The sequence below is a fragment of the Molossus molossus genome, unplaced genomic scaffold, assembly GCF_014108415.1.
Source record: "Molossus molossus isolate mMolMol1 unplaced genomic scaffold, mMolMol1.p scaffold_m16_p_15, whole genome shotgun sequence".
Lineage (NCBI taxonomy): Eukaryota > Metazoa > Chordata > Mammalia > Chiroptera > Molossidae > Molossus > Molossus molossus.
Window position 1 is genome coordinate 19,977,695 of NW_023425350.1, and position 22,957 is coordinate 20,000,651.

Consider the following 22,957-nt stretch of genomic DNA (forward strand, 5'->3'; position numbering starts at 1 on the left):
CAGATGTGGCACTGGGAGAGAAGCCCGCTCTTGCCTCGACCCCCTGAAAATGCTGCCCTAAGTGCAGACCCTCCTGCACCCGCAGCTTTGCTAGCAGATCCCAGAGCTGCTGTTGTGACCTCCTCCCCTCCACCACCACCGCCTCGCCCTTCCTGTTTAGACAGAAAGAAAGAGAGGTTTCTCTAGTGCCTGTTCTCCACCTTCTTCTTGGGGAAGGAGTAATGCAGGGGAATCACCATGTCCGAGTGAAGTGAGGGGCACAGCCCCGCTCACCCCGTACTGTGGGAAGGCTGCATTTCACAGAAGTACATTTTCTAGCTCATTGAAATGCCAGCACATTCTTACTTAAATCATTGTTCTTGATCATTCGTTGACATGTTCATGGCACAAACTATGGTGATGGACAATGTGTCACTGTCCTCAAAGTCCACTGAGGTTGGAGAGGGCTGATTTTCCCCCTGGAGAGATTTCCACTTTTCTCAGTGAGCTGAGACTGCTGAGCTGGTGGTTATTTTTAGGGTTCCTTCATTTCCTTCCTTGCTGCTGGATGGACAGAGTCAGTTCTTGCCGTGAATAGTGTGCCCCCCTCTGGAAGACTCCCCTCACCCTTCTCTAGTATGTGCTATGGGCATGAAAACGAGATGACCAGGTCTGTCAGAGCTGCGTTGGAATGAGTGCAAAGGCTCTGGATAACGCTTCAGGGGTCTCCAATGAGTGATGTGCACGGGCTTCTGAGGACGCTCCGTGTGCAGGTCAAGTTGGCTGCTCAGCGTGCTCAGCCACTGCCAGGCAGCTGGGTGGAGGGGGTGGAGGGAAGCACCCGGGACGATGGGATCGGGAACCACCATTTCAACACTTTGGGGAGGAGCTTAACTGTCAGTGACACTCAAAAGCCCTTCTCTTTTGAGAAACTAGGAGGGCTGGTTAAATTGTTTCTCTTTGAGAAGCCACCTATGGAATAAACTCATGGACAACATGAGTTCCTGGTTCTTGGGGAAGCCTGAACAATGCACGAAGATTAAATATTGAGGCATGGAAGAAATGCGCCAGCATCGTGATTTATACTTAGCATGTACTGAATACTTAAGATATACTCAGCATTGTTCTGAGGGCTTTACAAGTACTTGCAACAAAAGTTATAAGGTAGGTATTATTATTATAATCCCCACTTTAGAAACAAGAAAATTTGCCCAAGATCATACATCATGTAAGTGATTAAATGGGATTTGAAGCTAGGTCTGTCTGCACATCCTGAATCGCAGCTTTCATTTTCATTTCAATCCACGGCCTTGCAGTTCCTCACCAGGCTGCGGTGTTTCCCCATCATTAAACGCTCCATTTCCATCTCCACCCCTTTTGAAGTATTTGGATGAAACGCTCCTTTTTGTAAGGCACCAACCCTACAGGTTAGCAAAATGCACGGAGTCTGTAACTCTACCATCGACCCGGAATCACACCGAGAGGAGACGGTTTGACTGGAGTCAGGATCAACCTGACCCAGCTGGAGAAGCAGGTACATTCTGAGGGGATGAAGCTAAGAAAGGAGAGGCCAGCTGTCTGTCCTCCTCGCCAGAGGGCAGGTGTGTGTGTGTTTCTACGCGATGCCCACAGACGCCAGCTGCGGCTTCTCATGCAGAGTTCTGAACACTGCAGGGTTCGCGGACTGTCTGGAGATCTGATTCGCAGTCTCATAAGCCCAGCAGAGCGCCAACAGCAGAAGGCAGCCGGGAGAGGAGAGGAGGGGGAGGCTGGGTGGTGAGCTGGCTGCGTTGCTGCATGCCACAGCTAGCACCTATGTCACAGCAAGGAAGCCTGCCAAGCCTCGATGCCCTGGAAGAAGTCAGTTCTTGGGTATCATGCCCTTCCAGGAACCAGTGGCCCAGGTTCTTCCTGGAAGGAAGTCCCAGTGCTGCTGATGAGAACCTCTCTCTGAATAAGCATGGCAGAGTCCACGGCCCACACTAGGTATCCACTGTGGGGCGGCCTGCCACCTGGCCATGTTGTCTCTCTTCTCTCTCATCCAGAGGCCCTTGGCAACCCTCCCAGCTGTGATTCCTGAGTGTTGCTGCTTTAAGAGCAGGGACCCTGAGCCCTGGCTGGTTTGGTTCAGCGGTTGGAGCGTTGGCCTGCGGACCAGAGTCCCGGGTTCGGTTCCCACTAGGGGCACATACAAAAAAAATTTTTAAAAAGAGCAGGGCCCCTGATGTCCTAGGGCCCCCACTTACCCTGGCAAAGGTGCGGAAGCCCTGGAGGATGGGTCTGTAGCCTGTGCAGCGGCACAGGTTTCCTGTGGGACAAGGGGACAGGTGCAATGTCAGTGCAGGCTCCACAGCAGGTGAGGGGCTATGGCTGAGCTCCGGGCTCATTTAGATGCCTTGGGACGCCTCTGCTCCTTGTACTGCTGACTTCAAAATATCTCACTTCTTCCAGGAAGACTTCCTAGGATGCCCTAAGTGCTTCCATGGTGCCTAGTCACAGTTTTATGAGTGACATTATCAACTTCATTAGAAGCTCTCTTCCCCTTCAGAGTATGAAGTCCCTGGAGTAGAGATTGTGTCTTTTATACCTGTCCCTCGTTCCTTGTATATGCCGGATATATGATAGGCCTTGATATAACTTATTGAATAAATGATGGACTGAAATGGTGAATGGATGAGGAGCCTTCTCTATTCCATTCAGAGAAACAGATACCTGGCCCCAAATCCTAGGCCCATTCATAGAGAGACAGCGGGAAGCCATTCCTGCCCAAGGCTCCGAATCACAGCTGCCTTCCTCCATGTGGCCTTTGCCCTGCGGAAGCCTGTTCTGGAAGGACGCACTATCTCTGGCCTCTGTGGGTTTCCAGTGACCCCGGGAGCCAGCCGCGCACTGCCGCTCCACCCCAGTGCAGAGGGAGGGAAGGAAGACACCTCGGGAAGAAGAACACTAAGAAAGGATGTCTCCAACCCAGCCGAGCATTTTTCAAACTAAGAGAGGGCCAACCCTCCAGCAGAGCTTAGCCACCACGTTGGGGTGGCCTGAGTTTTTCTCCAAAGAGCAGTGCCTTGGACCCCTAGCCCATTCCCGGCTTCCACTCGGGCCCTGCCCTGATGCCCACAGGGCCCCAACTGCCACCCCACCTCGTGGGCTGTGCCCGAGGCCCGTACCTTGGAAGGCATCCTCGATCTGCTCAATGGTGGGCTCGGGCTGGTTCCGGAGCAGCGTGTACATGCTCATGACGATGCCCGGGGTGCAGAACCCGCACTGGGAACCATGGCTTTTGGCAATTCTCTCCTAAAAGGGACAGATGACATGGACACCTGTGTTGGCAGAACTCCTCCCAGACTCCCTACCTGACTCAGCTGCAGCCGACAGGCCGTGTGGGCAGCAGTGCCTGCAGTCAAACCCTAATGCCACCACTTACCGGCTGTGACCCCAGGCAATCACCAAGCCTCTCTGACCATGGGGCCCTTGTCCGAGTACTCACCTCTAGAGCTGTGGCTCTAGAATTCATGTGAAACTCTTAACATCGTACCTGGCATCTAGTGGGATTCAACCTTCGTTAGTTATTTGGAGGAAAAGGCCCTTCAAAGAATAATGACTATTTGAGCCAGGAGCAACTCCTCACCTTCAGTCCCTGCACTGAACAGAGGAGGAAGCAGGTCCAGAGGTTCATAAGATTCACCCAAAGACACACAGGATGAATGGAAGGGCAGTGTCACATTGTTAACTCCACTACCCCGCCGTCCAACTCCAGCAGCGTTTGTTCAGAACCGACTGAATTCATCTTACTCCCGACTAGACCACTGTGTCCTTACGTGAAGGGAACCATCAACATCAGCAGGGACATAAGAGTTGAGAAATGGGTCATATAGGACTTGTTATATGCACTGAATGTCACAGAATTTTCATTCAAACCTGCAAGGTTTTCATTACAAAGAGATTTTCTACATTTATTATTATTACTATTATTATTGTCGTTATTACTTTGTCTTTTGAGAGTCTCTCATGGTACTTACATTAAGTTAAAGTATCAGCACATTGTCTCCCCAGTGCTGGCTTATGTAGTCATTCATTTTATAAACATTTACTGAGAACCTATTATGTGCCAGGTATAGTTGGGGACGGGGCAGTGAAGAAGAGAGATGAGGTCTCTGGCCTCATGAAGCTCATGTCCTAGTAGGGAAAATATTGACAAAAAAAAAAAAAAAACACCAAGAAAGCTGCGGGTGGAGATCAGTCCACGTGGAGAATTAGTGCAGGACGGCAGGACCCCGGGCCTCTAGTGGCCTCGAAGCGGTCAGAAGTGGTGGCTCTGGAAGGTGACCTTTAAGTTGAATTTAATAACAGAATTTGGATCAGGGAAGAGTTTGCTCCAGACGGAAGGAACAGCAAGTACAAAGCCCGGTATGCAAGGTCACTAAAGGTCAGCGTGGTGGAACCCGCCGGGACAAAAGGAATCCTGGGGGAGCTCACGCAGTACCTCCTAGGTCAGGCTGGGTCCAGCTTTTCTTCTGGGTGCGATGGGAAGCCACACGTGATAAGATCTAAGTCACATTTTTAAAGAATCTCTCTGGTCCTGGCCGGTTTGGCTCAGCGGTTAGAGCGTCGGCCTGCGGTCCAGAGAGACCCGGGTTCGGTTCCCGCTAAGGGCACGTACGTCGGTTGCAGTTTGTCCCCGGCCCTGGTCGGTCGTGCAGGTGGCAGCCACTCGATGTGTCCCTTCACATCGATGTTTCTCTCTCTCTCTCTCTCTCTCTCTCTCTTTTCTCTCTCTCTCTCTGTTCCTCTCTCTCCCTCCCACTCTACCTAAATAAAAAATGGAAAAATGTCCTCGGGTGAGGATAAAAAAAAAAAGAATCTCTCTGGCTGTTGGATGGGGATAGGTTGTAGGGGACAACAACAGAAGCAGGGGACCAGGACACTGTAGTGGTCCAGGCAACAGGGGATGGGGCTCAGACCAAGCAGTCCAGGAAACTGAGAGAGGGGAGGTCTTGCTGTAGGATTTGGAGGTGGGCACTGCTTCTGGAGGATGGGGTGGCGCACAGAGAAGGAAGCACAGGACTCCGGGGTGTGTGTGAGCAGTTGGATGGATGCTTTTGCCACTGACTCAGACGGAGGCAGACTGGGGAAGAAAGAAGTCGGGAAAGAACAGGGCTGTGTTAAGTCTGGGACTAGACGTCCATGCAGTGGTGGCAGGTAAGCAGTTGGAAATATGAGTCTAGCCACTGAGGAGAGGTCAAAGCTGAAGAGAAACGTGAGCAGCATTCGCGTGCGGATGGCAGGAAACTCATCTGGGGAGGACTTGAAAATGGAGACGGGCCCGGGGCGCTGCAGCCACAGGGACCGAGCAGACTGGGAGCCAGCGCCTGGTGCGCTGGAGCTGGGGGGAGCGAGGGAGCGAGGGGTCATAGGAACCAAGAGAAAAAACTAGGTGGACAAGGAGAAGTGGAATCTGGCTCTGCAGCTTATTTGGGAGCCAAAATAAGAGCGTGGGGAATAAGGCTCCACGTCACTGGAAGACAGGGCTTCAGCCTAGTTACGTGGATGGGATCCCAGTGTGCAGACTATTTATGCTTCCTTTCATCTGCTTGTCTCAAAGACAATTACAAGCCCTAAGGAACCTTCTCACATTTCCTGCAGGTTAAACAAGTTTAGTAATTTTCCCTTTTCATGCCTAAGCTAAGAATGAAACCAGAGAGGTGAAGCAATGCCACCCCCACCCTGCTCTGGCCTCACCTGACCTGTCCCAGATGCTCCTCCCAAGGCATATGACCCGCTTACTCAACCAGAGGCCCTGGCTCCAGATCCGCAAGGAAGCCATCTGAGCAACAGGGCTCCCCAGGCGGCCCAGGCAGGGCTGAGACCTGGGCCTGGCTCTGGCCCCTCTGTGACTGTAATCTCCCAAGACCGTTGCCTCAGCTTCTCCAAACAGAAGCACTGGGGACGATGGCCTTCCCTTCCCACAGGGCTCTGCTCCCATGTGCGCTCCATTCCCCTTTGCCTGAGAGCATCCTGATTCTCGCCACGAACCTCCCAGACTCCCGCCCACTCGACCCAAAAGTGTTCCCAATTTCAGTGTGTTCCCAGGTGGCCTGACACCATCACAAACGGAGGCCTAGCAGGCCTTACATCACAAAGTAAGCCTCAGTCCGACACGCGCTCGCCTCACTCTCTCATCCAGGCCGTGCTCACCTCCGTGGAATGAGAACGGAGGCCTAGCAGCCCGCACTTGAGGGATCTGTGGGGGGGGGTACAGGGGCATGGAACTGCCATCGGAGAAGGCAGGGAGTAGGGGCCTTCACCAGGGGCAGAGGCATTTGGAATCTTGACTCTGGGAAGGCAGGGGGTTTCCTGCGCAAACCTGAGCTCAAGGTGAGGAAGTTCCTCCCTCCAGTTCTGGCGAAGCTGGACTGTCCAGCCACCAGATCCAGTCGACCTCTCGGTCCCTTGGAGTCATGTAATGTCACATTCCCCCCACCAAAGGAGGGAGCTGCAGCTTGGGCGCCTCTTTCTCCTGCTGCCTCCCAGCCTCCCAGCCCCCCACACACCCTAAGGAAATGGAGCAGTGGCCAGGCCACAATGCCTCCTTTGCCCAGGGGTGACATGGCCCAACCACCCAAAGCAAGTCTGCGCCTCGTCGTGAGCTCCCTTTGCTCCAGTTACCTGCACAGGATGCAGCCTCGACTTGGTGCTTCCTATCCCTTCCACGGTCGTCACGGCAACATGGTGCAAGGAGCAGATGGGGGCCAGGCAGGCATTGACAGAAAAGTGGCTGCAACCCCAGATTAAGGTCATTCCATTGTCCACTCAGGTCATCAGAATAGACCTGAGTGCAGGGCCTGGGAGACTCCGTGTCATTCACTCTACATGTGTTCTTTTCTCTTCTACAGGTGTCCTTGCCTCTCCACCCAAGACTCTGAGCGAGGGACAAAGGATGCTCTCCCCTCTGGTGGGCCCTCAGCCCCTCCAGCATCTTGGGGGTCAGGCATCAAGACACCTTAGGCCTCCCAGCTGGAGCAAGGTAGCCAGGGTCACTTTCAGATGCCTCGTAGTCAGCCTGACCCTGGAGGCTGAATTAAGGGGCAGCTTCTGGCAAGTTCCAGGCCCAACACGTGCTCCTCTCTCTGTAGGGCCCTTCCTTAACCTTTTCAGTTTCAGAACCTCCAGGCACTTGGTTCCCCGTCTTCACCCCCCTCTACTGCTCCCATTCCTCAGGCAACATGAGACACCAACGCCCCAGAGCTCGCTTGCATCCGATCATTTACTCGTCACTCATTCACTTACGCAACCAACCTCAGCTCTCGAGTGCCCGCCGCACGCCTGCCAGGAAGGCTGTGCTGGAAGAAAGGATTTTCGGGAAGAACTGGAGAACAGCTCATGCAAAGATCAGGAAGTTGGTGGGTACGGAGTGTTAGTTGTTCACAATGGTCTCTGCATGAGGGACTGGGGTACACTGGCGGAGGGAGAGCTGGGCCCATGGAGAGAGAGAGAACTGGAGAGGAAGGATAGAGTATGTTGTGAAGGGCTCTGTGTGCTACACAAGGAGACTGGACTTTATCTGGGGGCAATCGAGACCTACTGAAGGATCCATGGGATGTGAAATGAGTCTGGATTTTAGAAAGGTCACATGTACACACACACACACACACACATGCTCACACACACTCACAAGCTGACTGCTGCGTCATAGCCCCCCTGAGGGCAATCGGCCAGCAAGCAAAGGATACACGATCTTGTTCTGGAGCCGGTCGTACTTGGAGAGCATGACGGTGCAAGCTCCGCAGCCCCCTTCTCCACAGCCCAGCTTGGTCCCGCTCAGCCCCACTGGACGGCCAAGCGTTAAGGAACTGAATTCAGAGAAAGCGTGTCTTTGCTCTGCTGCTGGCACATACCTGGGCGAAGCTGTCACACCCAGGCTCAGGCCCTTCCCCCAGAGAGGCAGCCGTGTCCACTGCCCCGAAGGGAAAGGCCTCGGAATCCCTCAGGAAAGCACTCGAGGATCACCCCGTGGGGCTTGAGTTCTAGGACTTAACCTTGACCGGGACTCAGTCCTGGAGAATTTGCTTGGTGTCAGGGTCTTCCAGGCATGGTCTTATAGGCCCCAACCCTGTGATCTCCCCAGCGAGTGAACTGGGCACCCCAAAGTCTGAGCATGGGGGACAGCTGTCACATCTGCCTGGCTGGGGCCACAGTGAAGCCCCTCGGACCAGTGAGATGTTATCTGTCCTGGGATTTACTGAGTCCCAGCTTTTATCCTGAACCTTTGAGGATGATGAAGCTCAGGAACCCGAGTCAGGGCTGGGCCAGCGCTTTTGAATATCCAGTCCACAGGATATGTTAAGGAAAATTAAAATGAAGATATGTTTGAGGTCGGGGACCAATATTGGAGCTATGTCTTACACATGCTGCGGAAATCAATAGTCTGATCCTTTGCATTTGTAAAAGCGCCCAAGTGATAGGCTCTTCTAGAGAACAGCGATCATAGGGGCCACTTTCCCTGGACACACAGGCTCCGTTGCTACTTTTCCTTCAGACCTGCAGGCTTCTAACCATCCAGCTACCTAATGAGGACGGAGAGCTGAGGTTATCATCTCCTTGTAATTCCCTCATTTTCAAGCTGAAATTAGTAACTAAGAATGATATAGCATCTTATACCTGGGAAGCACTTAGCTGGTTAGCAGGTAGGGCAGGAACTGCTGTTTCCCCGCAGATTAAAACAAACACAGCCTGAGACCCAAGAGGTAACGGGAGTCCTGCAGGTTAACACAGTCACTGTGTCACCTGGAGAGTCAGGACTCAAACACTGTCATCTGACTCCAGATGTGGGGGGTCCTCCTTCACCAAACCGCTGCCTCTCTCAAAACACATCAGGGGAGGGCTTGCAATGGCCTCCTAGTCAGGATCGATCAGACAACTCTGGGGACACGTGAATATCAACGGGAGCAAGAGTCTAGCAAGATTTTCTTCTAGACTGGGGATCTTTCTGGAAGCCAGGGTGAGGTCTTCTCTTTTGCCTGGAACCCCCACACATTAGCTCTCAACACAGGCAGTAATAAGCCACAGGGATTTCATATTTATGTGCCAACTTTCAGTCCTGGGTTTCATTTGTGAGTTGCCCAGCCAATGTCTCTGCTCAGTACTTTCTGAGGCTTTCAGACGTTTATTCGAAAACTAAAGCTGATGTCAACAATCTAAAAAAGTCACCAGGCCCGTGTGCTGTGAACTTCCAGATCCGCCCCCTAGAGCCAGCAACTGTCTGATGGGAGTGCGTGGACCAGGCTGAGGCCACAGATTCCAGACTCACTTGCGTGGGTGTCGAAGCAATCCTTTGTTGTCCCCAAATATGCCACTGGAATCAGCCACTGCATAGTCCTGCCTCTGGGAGCAAGAGGGGTTTGTTGACAGATGCTGGTCCTGACAACAGACCCCGGAGAGTGACCGGGACAGGGAGAAAGTGAAGAGCGGGGCTCCAAGCTGCAGCCTAGGCTCCGCCAATGTTCGCCCAAAACGCACGCGCGAGCAGCAGGTCCCTCCACATGAGCAGGCCCCGCTCCCTCCTCTGTCGGAGGGATTGCTGTATGGATCAGCGAGAAAGCCCACCGAAACCACCTTGAACTCCACCTGTACACCACCGATGACAACAACAGTTCCCAGTAAATGTTAGCTCCTATTGTATTTTCACTACTGTTTTTGTTCCAGGGTCTCAGAATATTTTTCTACCGTGAAAGAACAAACGAGTTGGGGCCTTGTTACAAAACAGTCACAGGGATGTGAAGTGCAGCACAGGGAATATAGTCAATAACATTGTAGCAACTACGTACGGGGCCAGGTGGGTACTGGAAACAGCGGGGGGCACTTTGTCAAGTACGTGATTGGCTCACCGCTGTGCTGTGCACCTGGAACCAATACAAAATAATATTGAAAGCAAACTGCAATTGAAAAATAAATAAAAATAAAAATTTTAAAGGCATGGGGGTTCTTACGGGCACCCTCCCCACGCGGAGAGAAGAGCAGAATCCGAAGTCCCCGTCGGGCCCCCTGCCCAAGCCTTCCAGCGCTGCCATTTCCACAGTGGATGGCACCTCTGTGTAGCCCCCTCCCTCGGGCACCCCTTTCCCTACAGACACCACTTCTCCTAACTTTCTCCCCACCTTCTCCGAGCTAGCACCTTTCCCCAGCAAGCCCATTAATGTGCTAGGCAGAGATGGGCTGCGGAAGGCCCAGCTCCTCCTGAGCGGGAATGACCGGGAAGCTGGCCAGGGCTGAGGGGCGCCTATCGGAGCTGTCTGCTTTCAGGTCCAGGGCCGACCCTTGTCTGTACTAGCGCCTTAGCTGGAAGAGCTTAAAGAATGATCTTCTTATTCAGTGGCTGAAAACTGCAGACCCAGAGCTCAGATGACTTCCTAGGGACACACAGCTGCCAAGGGACAACGCCGCAGCTAGAACGCAGCCGAGCAGACCCCCAGTCCAGTGCGTCCTCACACTGCGCAGCCTCCCCAGCCTGGGTGCCAGCGCCCTCTCCCTCTCCCACTGCCAAGTCAGGATACGCTTTCTTCTCAGGTAGGCCAAAAGGGTCGTTTCTGGATCTGCATTTTTCTCCACCACCTATAAAAACAGCAGAAAACAGGTATCAGAGGTGTACTTAGCCACTGTCTTACTGAAGAATTTGTAAAGTGAATGGGGATGTGAAATACCTTACGAAAACTAAAGTGCTTTTTTTCCTGAGAATTTCATAAGAATGAACATATCAACTACAAGCCAAACTATGTATGTGCCGACATCCTTCAATTCTAAGATTCTACATTAGGACCCACCAGAGTGCTTAGGTGTTGCACCTGCCATACTGGGCTGACCAAGGCCAAGCTCTCTGTAAGCTGATGTGTCACCTCATTCCCAGCTGCTGGATCACACCTGTGACTGCCAGGGACAGCTGAGAGTGGCAGCGAGCAGACCTCTGGCTTTGCGCCCTGGAGCGGACACGCTTAGACAGCAGAGAGCCCGTCTGTGACCTGCACGGTGGAGTATTATACACATAGGCTGTCACAGTGAACGACATTAACACATGTCAAAAATGGAGGAGACATCGCAAACCAAAGGACCACAGCTAGAATTTTCAATAAGATGGAGAAGGTTGTCTACAAAGCAAAGTGCTAGTTCCCAATACACATTGTCAGAGGGAATCTATGGAAAACCATTTCACTACTCTTCACCCATTGTCAAGGGTAAAGGGTTTGGGTGATTGGGGTGGTCGAGGGGAGAGAATTGGTAAGGATTTCTTTAGCGGGCACTGTAGTTTGAGTCCCACATCTTCGCAATGTCAGGAGAGGAGCATCTGCTCACACCTGACTTCAGGAGGGGACTTCCGTAGCACCCCATGTGAGGCTAACGTGGCCTCAGCAGTGCAGGGGGTGTGGTGGGCTGGCCCATCGGAACAGCTGGAGGTAGGCTTTCCAGACCAGCCGAGGAAGAAGTGTTAGTGCTGGGATTGGGGTGCACTCCCAGAGTTCAAGAGAACAAGAGATGTGAGATGTTGCTCATGGACCTAGTGTAGGCCATGCGTGTGTGTGCGTGTGTGTGTGTGTGAGAGAGAGAGAGAGAGAGAGAGAGAGAGAGAGAGAGAGATGTTAAGGAGGTCATTCTCAAAAAACTGACTGCAGGTGATGGGCCCTCCCACAGTCTGTGTGGCGTGGACCTCTCATGCTGGAGGCCCCGGCTGAGCCAGCGCGTCCCCCCTTCACGAAGTGCACGGAATGCCCCAGCAGTGGGAAGCATCTCATACCAGCACCAATGCAATGAAAATCCTCCTGCTGCCCTCGCCTCTCTGTGCCGAATGGAGACTGTATTTGGCACCTTGGAAATGACCATGGGATTTTTTATTGACCAAAAGTAATCAAAAAGGTAATAAAACTGCCAGAATTCACCTCTTAAATAAAGTTTAAAGGAAAGGTTAAATGTATTTTCATTTTTTTATTACACCCCACAGGTCCAGCTTATTCAAAGTCCTAGTTACAGAGTTTACCCAAGAAGCTGTCTTTGCTCTCAGAGAAGAAATCATAAATGCACAAAATGAAGACCCCCATCACCTCCCTGCAGATGGCAGCCAGAGCCTTCCTTACTGTCTTCACCCCCCCACCCGCCCACCCCCACCCTCACCCCACCCCCGCTGGCCCTTCCTCCTGTCCTCCAGCTCTGCTTCTGCCACCTGGCCTCAGTTCCCTGCTCTTCCTTCAGGGACCTCCCACATGTTCTAGGTTAACACCCAAGTTCCTTAGGCTGTCTTCCAAGGCCCTTTCCAGATGCCCCCAATCTTCCTTCTCAGCCTTCCCCCGCCGGTGTTCCCTGCCAAGCTCGTCTCCGTACTCCAGTGAAAACACATCACGCACCTTCTGACTCCTAGTTTTCCACAGCGCCACCCCTCTTCCGTCTGCACCTTGACGTTTCAGAAGACCCTGAACCCTTCTCTAGCGAAGGCTTTCCATATCACCCAGGCTGCAAGTGTCCGCCTCCCCCGAATTCCCACAGGGAACGGCTGCGCCACCCTCACGGCAGGCCCCAGGGCTGCCCGGCACCCTCCCTGCAACCCCTCCCAACAGGTGCCAGGGGGTATCCCACAGGAGAAGCACTTTGTGGGGAGGTGAGCTCAGGAAACAATGGGTTAAGCAGAGTGTTGTGGATAACCTCAATCACCAAAACAAATAATGGCCAAAATGAGCTTATAATCCATTAAATAAAATTAAAACTCGTGAGTCTGAACTGCTCATTAGTAAACAAACAAATGGGAGAGAAGGGAGTTGCCCTGGCAGAAGAATACCAGCTATTAAATATGGTTGGCCATCTTGTAATCCGCCCCATAATCGTATCCTTCCGAGAATCATTAGCATTAATGGATACTAAAACTAGTGGGTGAAAATGTGATCATCGGGATATTTACATACTCTCAAAGTACTTTCTCACAGATCACTTACTAATTATAAAGGAAAAAAAGAGTAACCTTACAATGGAGAACCCTGGTGAACACCACCTTCACCAAAGGACCGAAGTTCTCATCCCAACCAAGGGGGAAGCTGACGTTTCGTCCTCCTGAGAAGGACACACCACTTCACTGGTATTCCCGCCCAAAATGCAGACCCTGAATCTAGTCATAAGAAAGCATGACACAGACTCAAAATGATGGACATTCTAAAACAATAACTGACTCGTTCCCTTATGGACATCAATGTCTCAAAAGACAAGGAAAGCTAAGGAGCTGCTGCAGACTAAGAGACTAAAGAGGCAGGACAGTTAGTTGACTGCAAGACACTGTCCTGGGCTGGGGCAGGTTATGAAGGAAGTTATTGGGAAAATTGAAATTATGTTGCATTAAATCTATAGAGCAGATAATAGTATTATATCAACACTAAACTTTCTGACTTTTAAAAATAGACTATAGTTCTGCCATAATATTCTTATTTTTAGTTTAAGGGGTAAAGGGGTATGATATCTGAAATTCACCCTCAGATGATTCAGAAGTAAAATGTTACACTTTATATATTTATTCCTATTATTTACATACATAAATAAATATATAAAATGTTTGTGTACTTATAATACATACATCTATATATCTATGTATGTACCTATAAATGCATCCATATATACATGTGTAGAGAGAGAGAAAATAAAATGCAAATATGGCAAATGTTAACAGGTGGGTAAAGTCTGTTTAATATTTCTTTGTATTCTTCTTGCAACATTTTTGTAAACTTAAAATACAAAGTTTAAAAAAATAATTTCTTTGCCAGAGGATTTCTTAGGGCTTTTAATATTTATCTATTCAGTCCATTCACATCAGTTAGGCACTACTCTGTGCCAATGCTAGGCTGAGGGGTTTCAGGATATCTAAGAGTATCTCATGGGGATAGTTTTCTGTGACATACATTTTAGAATGTATTACTTTGCCTAATCATAATCCACCTCTGCAACAAGTTCATAAGTCCCTGAACAGCAAACGCCTCCAGCCTATACATATCCTACAGGCTCAGGGCTGGGAGGAGCTTGCTAAATGTCAATGCCGAAAGGAAGAAGGGGGGAGGGAGGTTTGACACTACCTTCTTGCAGGGATCATTGTCGGACATCTTCAGCTGCACCCTACATGCTAAATCTTCCCAGCCTCCCCCAGATGCTACAATCTCCACTAAACAGAGAGGGATCGCTCAGAAAAGCAAGGATCCTGTCCTCCAAAAGGACTAGCACTACAATAATAACAAAATCCTGGACAGCTCCTTCCTTCCATTCTAACTCTAGATGGCAGAAGCTGTGAAAACAATAGTCATCAAGGCCCATGACCACCAAAGAAGGCCCTCGGGGTATGTGATGGTTGGTCTCTCACGTCCTCTCCAGGACCCCAGCTCCTGAAGTTCTAGACCGGAGTCTTAAACAGGGTGACGCATGCTACAGTGAATCACCGAGTTCTGACCCTTGTTTGGTAACTTCTTTGTGTAACATCCTGTAACGAAAGGTCTAGGTCATCTGGGAACCCACGTAGGAACACACTAACTCACAGCGGCCTTAGGGTGTATGGAGATTCCTCTGTGTGGTCTTGTTTTTATAGCTGTGCGTTAACCTCGCCACTCTTCCAGCTGCCTGTCCTCCTTCCCAGGACTTTCTCAAGAGGCCACACATTTACAGGTTCCAAGCATGGGCATTCAGCATGGAAACCGGCCGTAATAGAAAGGAGGGTTTGAGGGGATAACACCATCTACCTTTACATTGCTTTCCGGAAGTGAAAATAAAATGCACGGGAAAAGTTTTTGCCAAGCAAGACTTCCCTCCCAATGCTCCAGCTCATTAGAACACACCATCTGTGGGGAACAAAGCTCGTACTGTCGCACAGAATGGAGGGCTTGATAAACAATCAAACTCCAGAGTGAGACCAGCCTTGGAAGTCATTGAGCCCAGCTGCTCGACCAAAGTAAAATTGCTTGGAAAAAGCCCGCAGAAGGCGCCCTCCTAGAAAGCCAGTGCGACAACTGTCTTAGATCTCTACAGCATAATTGCTCAATGCAACAGCATTGTTTGAAATGGGTGCAGAAGTCTCACTGCCAACAATGTGGAAGCTTTGCCCTATCTCTTGGTTCAATGCCAGATGCCAATCCTGAAAAGAAAACGGCACAGAGAGACGGCGTTGACCCGGAAGGACATGCTGACCCCATTCCCCAGTGCCTCCCAGTGACACCATTCAAACTGAATCCACAGCCTTCAGAGCACTGATGTTACGATGGCTCATGGAATTTTCTTGCTAGTCATTCAAATGCACCCTAACAACTTAGGCACTGGACATCCTACAAAGCCCATTGTAGTTCTTGAAAATTACTTTTAAAGTCACCCTGTTTCTCATCTCAAAACTGCCAATACAGCAAAACAAATAAAATTGCTTTGGGGGTAGGGCCCGCTGGGCACATTATTCAGTCACATGGTCCACATGGCCATTTACAATAAGCAACCATCCCTCTTACTGGCCCTTCCATTCCCACTGGGAGCTAAGGCAGAGGCGAGCACGTGGGAGGGCAAGTGGAGGATGGAGACAGTGCAACGTGCTTGCCCCCCTCTCCGCACCTGCATTGCGATTTGCAGAGATCCTCACTCTTCCCGAGCTGCAAGGACTGGCTTCCGTGTCCCAGGTCGGTCCTCCCCTGCCCCCTCCCACCCTCGCCTTCCCTAAGTCCCTGTGCACCAGTGAAGTTGATCCAAGTGGTCAATTTTTTTTTATCCTCACCGGAGGACATTTTTCCATTTTTTGTTCAGATAGAGTGGGAGGGAGGGAGGGAGGGAGGGAGAGAGAGAGAGAGAGAGAGAGAGAAACATCGACATGAAAGGGACACATAGAGTGGCTACCACCTGCACGACAAACCAGGGCCGGGGACAAACTGCAACCGAGGTACATGCCTTTAGCGGAAACCGAACCCAGGTCTCTCCGGACCGTAGGCGGACACTCTAACCACTGAGCCAAACCGCCCAGGGCCAAGTGGTCAATTTTTATCAAAGTAAGAGATTTGCAGTATGTACACATGGAACGAAGGCGGAGGCGAGCATGCCCTTTGAAAATAAATGTGGCCGCCACAAGATGTCAGTATATGTCCTCCCACAAGGTAGCTGTTATATTTTCATACATGAAACATCAGAGGCAAAGGCTGCGTACCTCTTCTATCCTGATATTAGCATGAAAACACGGTCCTGTCCCTGCCCTCAGTAAAGAGAACAACAGACGCGTTAGGACATGTCTGATTAAACACAGAAATAGAAGTGTGGTGGGTGACCCCCAGTCTCCCCTGGAACCCTGTCCCCCCTTCTGGGCTTTGTGCTGGCGTCTCTACCAGCGCAGAGTGAGCAGGGGGGAGGAGGCTCAGACACCCATCTCCTCGCTTCCCTCCCCCTCGCTCCTTTGCCCCTTCAGTGTCCTGACTGTGTTCTAGCCCTGAGAAGGTCTTCCTTCCCCAATGTCACCCCAAAGGCAGCCACACCTTTAAAGGGACAGAGAGAAAGATCGCAAAAGAGAAAGAACAAACAGCCTCTTCCACAGGACACACATCCCTTCCCAGGGAGCAAAGGGCAGCTCCTGCTTACCTTTTTGCCATTCACAAAGAAAACCAGCTCGTCCGCCGTCATTGTCAACAGATGGGAACCCTGAATCCAGGTACCTCACTGGCAGTGAGACACAGGCAGTTATCACTGCTCAGCAACTTGAAAACTACTCCTCCCCAAAAAAATGAAACCATGTGAGCCAGTGGGAGGGAATGAGCTTAGGGCCTCGGGGCATAAAGAGTTCCTGGCAAAAGCCACTGATTTGCACAATCAAGGAAGGAGGAAAGCAATCATTCACAGCCAGCCACACCCCCCACACCTGTGTCAAAGAGCACAGTGGAAGGCACAGGCTCAGCAAGGTCAGCCTTGGTACCTGTGACCATGGGTCTTAGGCACTGCCCTGGTGGAATCTGCTTCATCCTCCCACTTGCTGAAGACAGAGAAGAGGGAAGGGCCATGGTTACATGCATGGCACCGGGGCTGATTCATGCCCTCCCAAGTCTACACTTGTCATTTCACCAGTTATGGCAACGCAGACTCGGCACACATACAGGGCCCATTCTGCTGGAGGAATGTGCAGGCCACAAGATGAGGTGCCCGGTGACTGAGATGCAAAACCTGGCATGGGACCTCAGCCAGTTACTTATCGCCTTCAGAACTCGGGTATGTTCACCCTATATTTGGGCACACCAATGACACCAAGCAGAAGGCTGAGGACATAGGACATATTCTGGAAGTGCTTTGTAAATTTGCAAAGGACCAAAATATTTATTACTACTGCTAATGTAATCTCAACAACACAACAAAAATAATCCTAATAACAAACCCTTTTTGAGGCTTTTCTTTTATTCTTGTCTCTCAGGACTCATGCCCTTGAGAAGTCATCAGAGTAAGTCATACAAATATCTCATAATACCAAATAAATTAAAATGCACACACAACCTAGGCCTAGGCATGTTAGCTCGGAGCTGAAATCCTTCCCCCATCCAGCATTCATTAACTCCTAAGCCAACACACATGCACATTGCCCACCCAGGTAGCACCAATGAGCTCTCTGCAGTCCCGCACCCATGCCCCTACCAGCTCCCCCCCCCACACACACACACACACACCCTCTGGTCTCCTTCAGTCCTAAAAAGACCCACACCATTACTCAAACAGCCCCTCTGACGTGGCCTACACTGCTGGCAGGCCACATGGGGGCATGAGGGGTGGGGGTGGGGTGGACAGAAAGGAGCATTAAGCAGATGAGCCTGGCAGAGCAGCAGCTTAGAGAAACTGAAGGCTGCTGGGACAACCACATTATCAACAACGCCCCTCTCCGGTCACAGCCTTTATTCAAGCAGGAGATGAAATTCCATCTGTAAGGGGCCAGTCATCCCAGGTTGTCCCCAACGATCCTGGTTTTAGCACCGAGTCCCTTCAGTCCAGAGCAAAGTGCATTGGTTGGTCACCATAAAAAAAATGATTCTCCACTGGAGCAGGAAGGATGGCTGGCCCCATACGCCATTTGGCAATGTCTGAGGATATGTTTCATTGTTATGACTGGAAAGGGTTACTACTGGTAGTAGTAGAGAGAGAGCAAGGATGCTGCTAAACACCCTACAATGTACAGGACAGCCCCAACAACAAACAATTATCTGGTCTTAAATGCCAATAGAGCGACGATTGAGAAACCCTACCCTAAAAGGAAAAGGGAAAGAGGTAGAGAGAGGGAGATGGAGAGAAGCCTGGGGCAGTGCTTTATAATAGGAGAATTCTCCCCCACCCAGGGCCTCTGTGATGGAGAAGCTTTTCCTCTATTCCCTGATCCACCCAGCTATCCTAATGATAGCTCTGACACCTGAATAGCATAATATGATTTCATTGGATCCTTACAAAATCCCAAGAAACTCTCAAGGTAAAGGGGGAGGGCTGAGGAAGAACCTCAGATCTGATGTTAGGTAGACTGGCTTAGATATTAGCGCCACCACTTTTGTGTGAATTACGGCAAAAATCACCCTCTTGGCCTCAGTATACGTATCTATGAAATGGGGATGACTATACCTACTTTGTAAAAATCCACTGTGGGGAGAATGAAACGAGACTCAGGTTGACTGTAGGGCCCATAGTAGACGCTCAGGACCTACGTGAAGATTTACTTCTCCCCACACAGCCAGCCTTCAGCCTCCTGGGCTAAATTCCTCTCTCTTACTGTGGAGACTGACAAATGAGAGTGAAATACATTTTCCATAAGGGCTTGTGTTGTCGGTCAGATTTTACTTCTGTAATAGCTATAATAACTAAGTTATTTCTATAATACTGAGATTTGACCTGAAAAAACTTGAACTTAGTATTACTTTTTATTCAGCAAAATATTTGTGACCATTTCTTTCTCTGTGGTTTTTCCAGATGGCAGAAATTAGGGGAAAACGGTCTAAAATAGGCATTTTTTTCCTGAAGCTGATGACTTCCAATATATGCTTTCAATGTTGAATGAATTCTCAAATTTGGGCTGATTAATGGGATTTCGTGGTCTTGGAATAGGCCCACTGTAACTTACATTACGTTAATGTACCCCATTTTTCAAAAGAATGTCTTGCGCCCTTGCCGATTTGGCTCAGCGGTTAGAGCGTCGGCCTGCGGTCCACGCAGACCTGGGTTCGGTTCCCGCTAAAGGCACGTACGTCTGTTGCAGTTTGTCCCTGGTCTGGTTGGGTCGTGCAGGTGGCGACCACTTGATGTGTCCCCTTCATGTCAATGTTTCTCTCTCTCTCTCTCTTCCTCTCTCTCCGTCCCACTCTATATGAACAAGAAATTAAAAAAATGTCCTCAGATGAGGATTTAAAAAAAAAAAGAATGTCTTGCTTTATCAATTTTTTGCACTGCATTGGCAGGTGAGATCCCAAAGTCCATGGAAAAGTCAGGTGAGTGCTGAGGGCCCCTGGACACAAGTCTTCCTCTTAGAACAACACTTTCAGGAAACCACAAGAGATAAGAGGGTAAAAATGCTGCCAAGAGCCAAGTCGTTAATTCTGGAATATTGAGCTTTCGGGCCAAGTGTTTTCCGGAAGAAGTGACTTAGGAGAGCATTCGGGTGTCCTCTGAAGGCCTGGTCCAGGCAGGTGCCCCCGCCGTCCGGCTCCCTGCAGGGGCCTCAGCACCAGCCCTCACCTGCCTCTGCAGCAGCACCTCTGGGCAGCTCCCGCCCTCTCTTTGTATCCAAATGTGCACCTTTGTCTGTGCCCAACAGCTGTCCCTGTTCATGTTCTTCCCTTACAGCAAACTTTACTTGAATAGACGAATAATCACTGTTCTTTTGAAATATTCCATCGTTCATACTTTTCTTATTAATTTTCTTCTCGAAGGCCTGATTTTCTTCCTACATATGCCCCTTCTGGGTGAAAGATTTTGCCACATTCTCAGAGCATCACTGCCCAGAACCCAAGGCCCCCCTTGTTCTCCAAACATCTGGATTATTAACCAGTCCTAATGATAGCTCTTGACACCTGAATAGTATAATATGATTTCATTTGATCCTTACAAAAGCCTTGTGGGATGGGCAGGGAAGTTATTATCTTCCCTCTCCAGACAGAAAAAATGAGAGTCAGACAGGTTGGATTGCTATCTCACAATGAGTGAGTGCCAGCTTCTGCATCTGTCACCTACTCCCAGCAGAGAAGTCATCCCCTGGTGGTTCCGCACTAACTACAGAGCATAAACCCCAGGAATGTGAGCCTGACACTCATAGCCCGTCTCAGTCCGGCTGAATACCCAGCCTTCTGGCTGGTGAAGTCCCTGAGACCGGGAGCAGAACTGTGTTTACTGCTATATTGCTGGTGCCTAGCAGAGGGCCCAGTCTATGAGAAGGATCAGAAATGCTTGTTGAATTGAGCTCACAAGGCAAGGAACGAGTGGAGTTTTCAAAAATATCTAACCCTCTGCCTTTTATCAAATATGGAACTTTCTTCCGTCATTCCGTTTATTAACACCATTCAACTTTTCTCACCAGCAACTTTCCAACTAACCTTTTATCATGATAGTAGGTAACCAGCCACTATTCCTCAACACAAAGATCACATTACCCTATTACTAAAGAGGAAGTCAACCCTTGATTTTCATGCATCTAGGAAGTACATCCCTTTAGAATCAAGAAGGGCTTACCCAAAAGTAGACACAGAGTCAAAACAAAAAGGATGTGAATTTCTGCCTGAGGTAGCTCTGCAGGCACATGAAAGCTAGAGGAATGGAAAAGGCCCAGGAGCAAATTCAGCCTCATTTTATCAGTCTTCTTCTGTTGTGTTTTTTGATAATGTCTTTGGCATTCAATAAGCTCTGTAACTCCAGGGTCATTTGTGGTGATGAGATGTGGGCTTGTCTGGACACAAATTAAGGTCTCTCTTTCCAGTCTGAGCTGCCCCAGCACAAGTCAGGAAGAAGAGCCTTTACTTCTTTACTCAGGATCAACTCGCATGTGCTCTGTAGACAATATGGCCCAATGAGTAACCACTGGGGAAAATATTTTCATAATTATTTGCAACCCCTATTCCCCTCCTCTGACTTTTTTTTTTTTATTAATCATCTGAAATACTACACGATCTACTCACTAACATGGTTATTGTCTGTCTCCCTGTACCCAGTAGACTATGAGCGTGCAAGACCTCCCTACCTACCCCCCACACCCTTCTTCTCTATTGAAGATTTTCTGCTGGGAAGTCACCACCCAGCCAGGACTGACTTTTCCAGTCCCATTCTCTGTGTAGAAAGTCATATGATTGAGTTCAGGTTAATGTAATATGGGTGGAAGTGATGTTCACAATGTCCCTTCTCCCATTCTCTCTCTCCCACACAATAAGACATTAGACCTTCCAGAGAGCCAAAATATTATTTTTCTTTATTGATTTTTAAAGAGAGAGGAAGGGAGAGGGGGAGAGAGATAGAAACATTGATGAGAGAGAACATCGGTTGGCCACCTACTGCATGTCCCCCACTGGGGACCTGGCTCACAACCTGGGCATGTGCCCTGACCAGGAATTGAACCAACGACCTCTTGGTGCATGGGTCGACACTCAACCATTGAGCCACACCAGCCAGGCGAGCCAAAATATTTAAATAAATACAATCATCTGAGCACTGTACCCTTGTCATGTATTGGACTTTATAGGAGCAAGACATAAACTTGCATTGTGTTTGCCCACTGAGATTTCTGGGTTTGCCTGTTACATTCACTAATACATTATGTTCCCCAAGGGCAGGTATGTTTATCTGTTTTCTGCAGTGCAAAACATTGCGTGGACATGGTAGACACAGTACTTACGCAAGAAGTACTTATTAAATAACAAATAAATTAATGAATGAACAAATGAATAAGTGATAGCTGTGACAGAACCTGGCTTCAGTTAAGGGCAAGGGAGCATGAGTCAGATGTCTGGCTTGACCCACACAGAAGCTGCATCTGCAAATGATATCACCCAGAAGCATGGGATCCGAAGCAGGAGACAGCCTTGACCTCATCCCTAAGTCTTTGGTCTTAAGTGTCCTCATCCCCACACTCTGCTTGAAGGATGGGCTTTAGAGCAATGTCTACACTAGGCAATAGTCACACATCCATTCATTCGCCAATTTTATGAGACTCCACATGTCTCAGGCACTGTGCTGGGCATTGATTAACTATAGGATCAAAGAGGCTTAAAGAGCCCCTTCATTGTACCTTGTAGATAATTCATGATCCCTGAGCCAACATTGTGGAAACTGAACCCAGAGCCTTACCTTCCTTCCTAAATATCACCTCTCCCCTGAGCAAAGACGCAGATGCCAGGCTTATATAGTGGCATCTTTAAAATAGTTCCATGAGAACCTGAGAGCTTCGTTCACACCTCCCCAGCTGCCTCCACAGTCTTAGGACGGGCCTCTGAGAGCTCAGCTCGGATGCAGAAGTCCACAGGAAGACCACCTGCTCTTCCCGTTCGAAATTGGTTCTTGAGCTAGAACACTCTCCACAGGAACTTAGTGTTACTAATACTGTTATTTGCTTTATTTTTCTTTTTAAAAAGAAACTCCTTCTCTCCTTTAAAAAAAAAAAAAAAAAGTCCATTAAACCACTGTTCACAATCTGAGGCATACAACCAAAAAAGGAAGCAGTCCCCAAAGCAATCAGGGACAGACAGCAAACTGGACACCTCCGGCCTGCTCTGTCATGTGTTCGGTTTTCCCGGCCCTCGAGGAGAGCCAAAGGTAAGGAGTGGCCGTCTGCAGAGAGGCCTCCCTGCTGCTCGAGGCCGCCTGGTGGTCTTGTCCATGCCTGGCCGATGCTGTCCTCTACTGTCCTCTACTGATGGGACCTTCCCTTCCATCCCTGGCTGCACTTCTAGAGCAGGTCAACCCTCTCTCCAAGATCTTGAAGGCCAGTTGATCTTCGGCACATGTGGATGAGTAT

At 49.7% G+C, this 22,957-nt stretch overlaps 1 protein-coding gene across 1 annotated transcript in view; it reads right to left on the minus strand.

Moving 5' to 3' along the window:
* The window catches only part of XDH (xanthine dehydrogenase), a 58,927-nt gene extending 42,301 nt beyond the window's left edge, over window positions 1-16,626 (minus strand). The window contains exons 1-6 of the mRNA XM_036262826.1: window positions 16,585-16,626; window positions 10,530-10,587; window positions 7,710-7,806; window positions 6,646-6,754; window positions 3,147-3,273; window positions 2,226-2,287 (exon numbers count right to left, since the gene is read on the minus strand). Of these exons, the coding sequence (XP_036118719.1) occupies window positions 2,226-2,287; window positions 3,147-3,273; window positions 6,646-6,754; window positions 7,710-7,806; window positions 10,530-10,587; window positions 16,585-16,626 (495 nt within the window). The remainder of the gene's footprint in view (window positions 1-2,225; window positions 2,288-3,146; window positions 3,274-6,645; window positions 6,755-7,709; window positions 7,807-10,529; window positions 10,588-16,584) is intronic.
* Window positions 16,627-22,957: the final 6,331 nt, after the last annotated feature.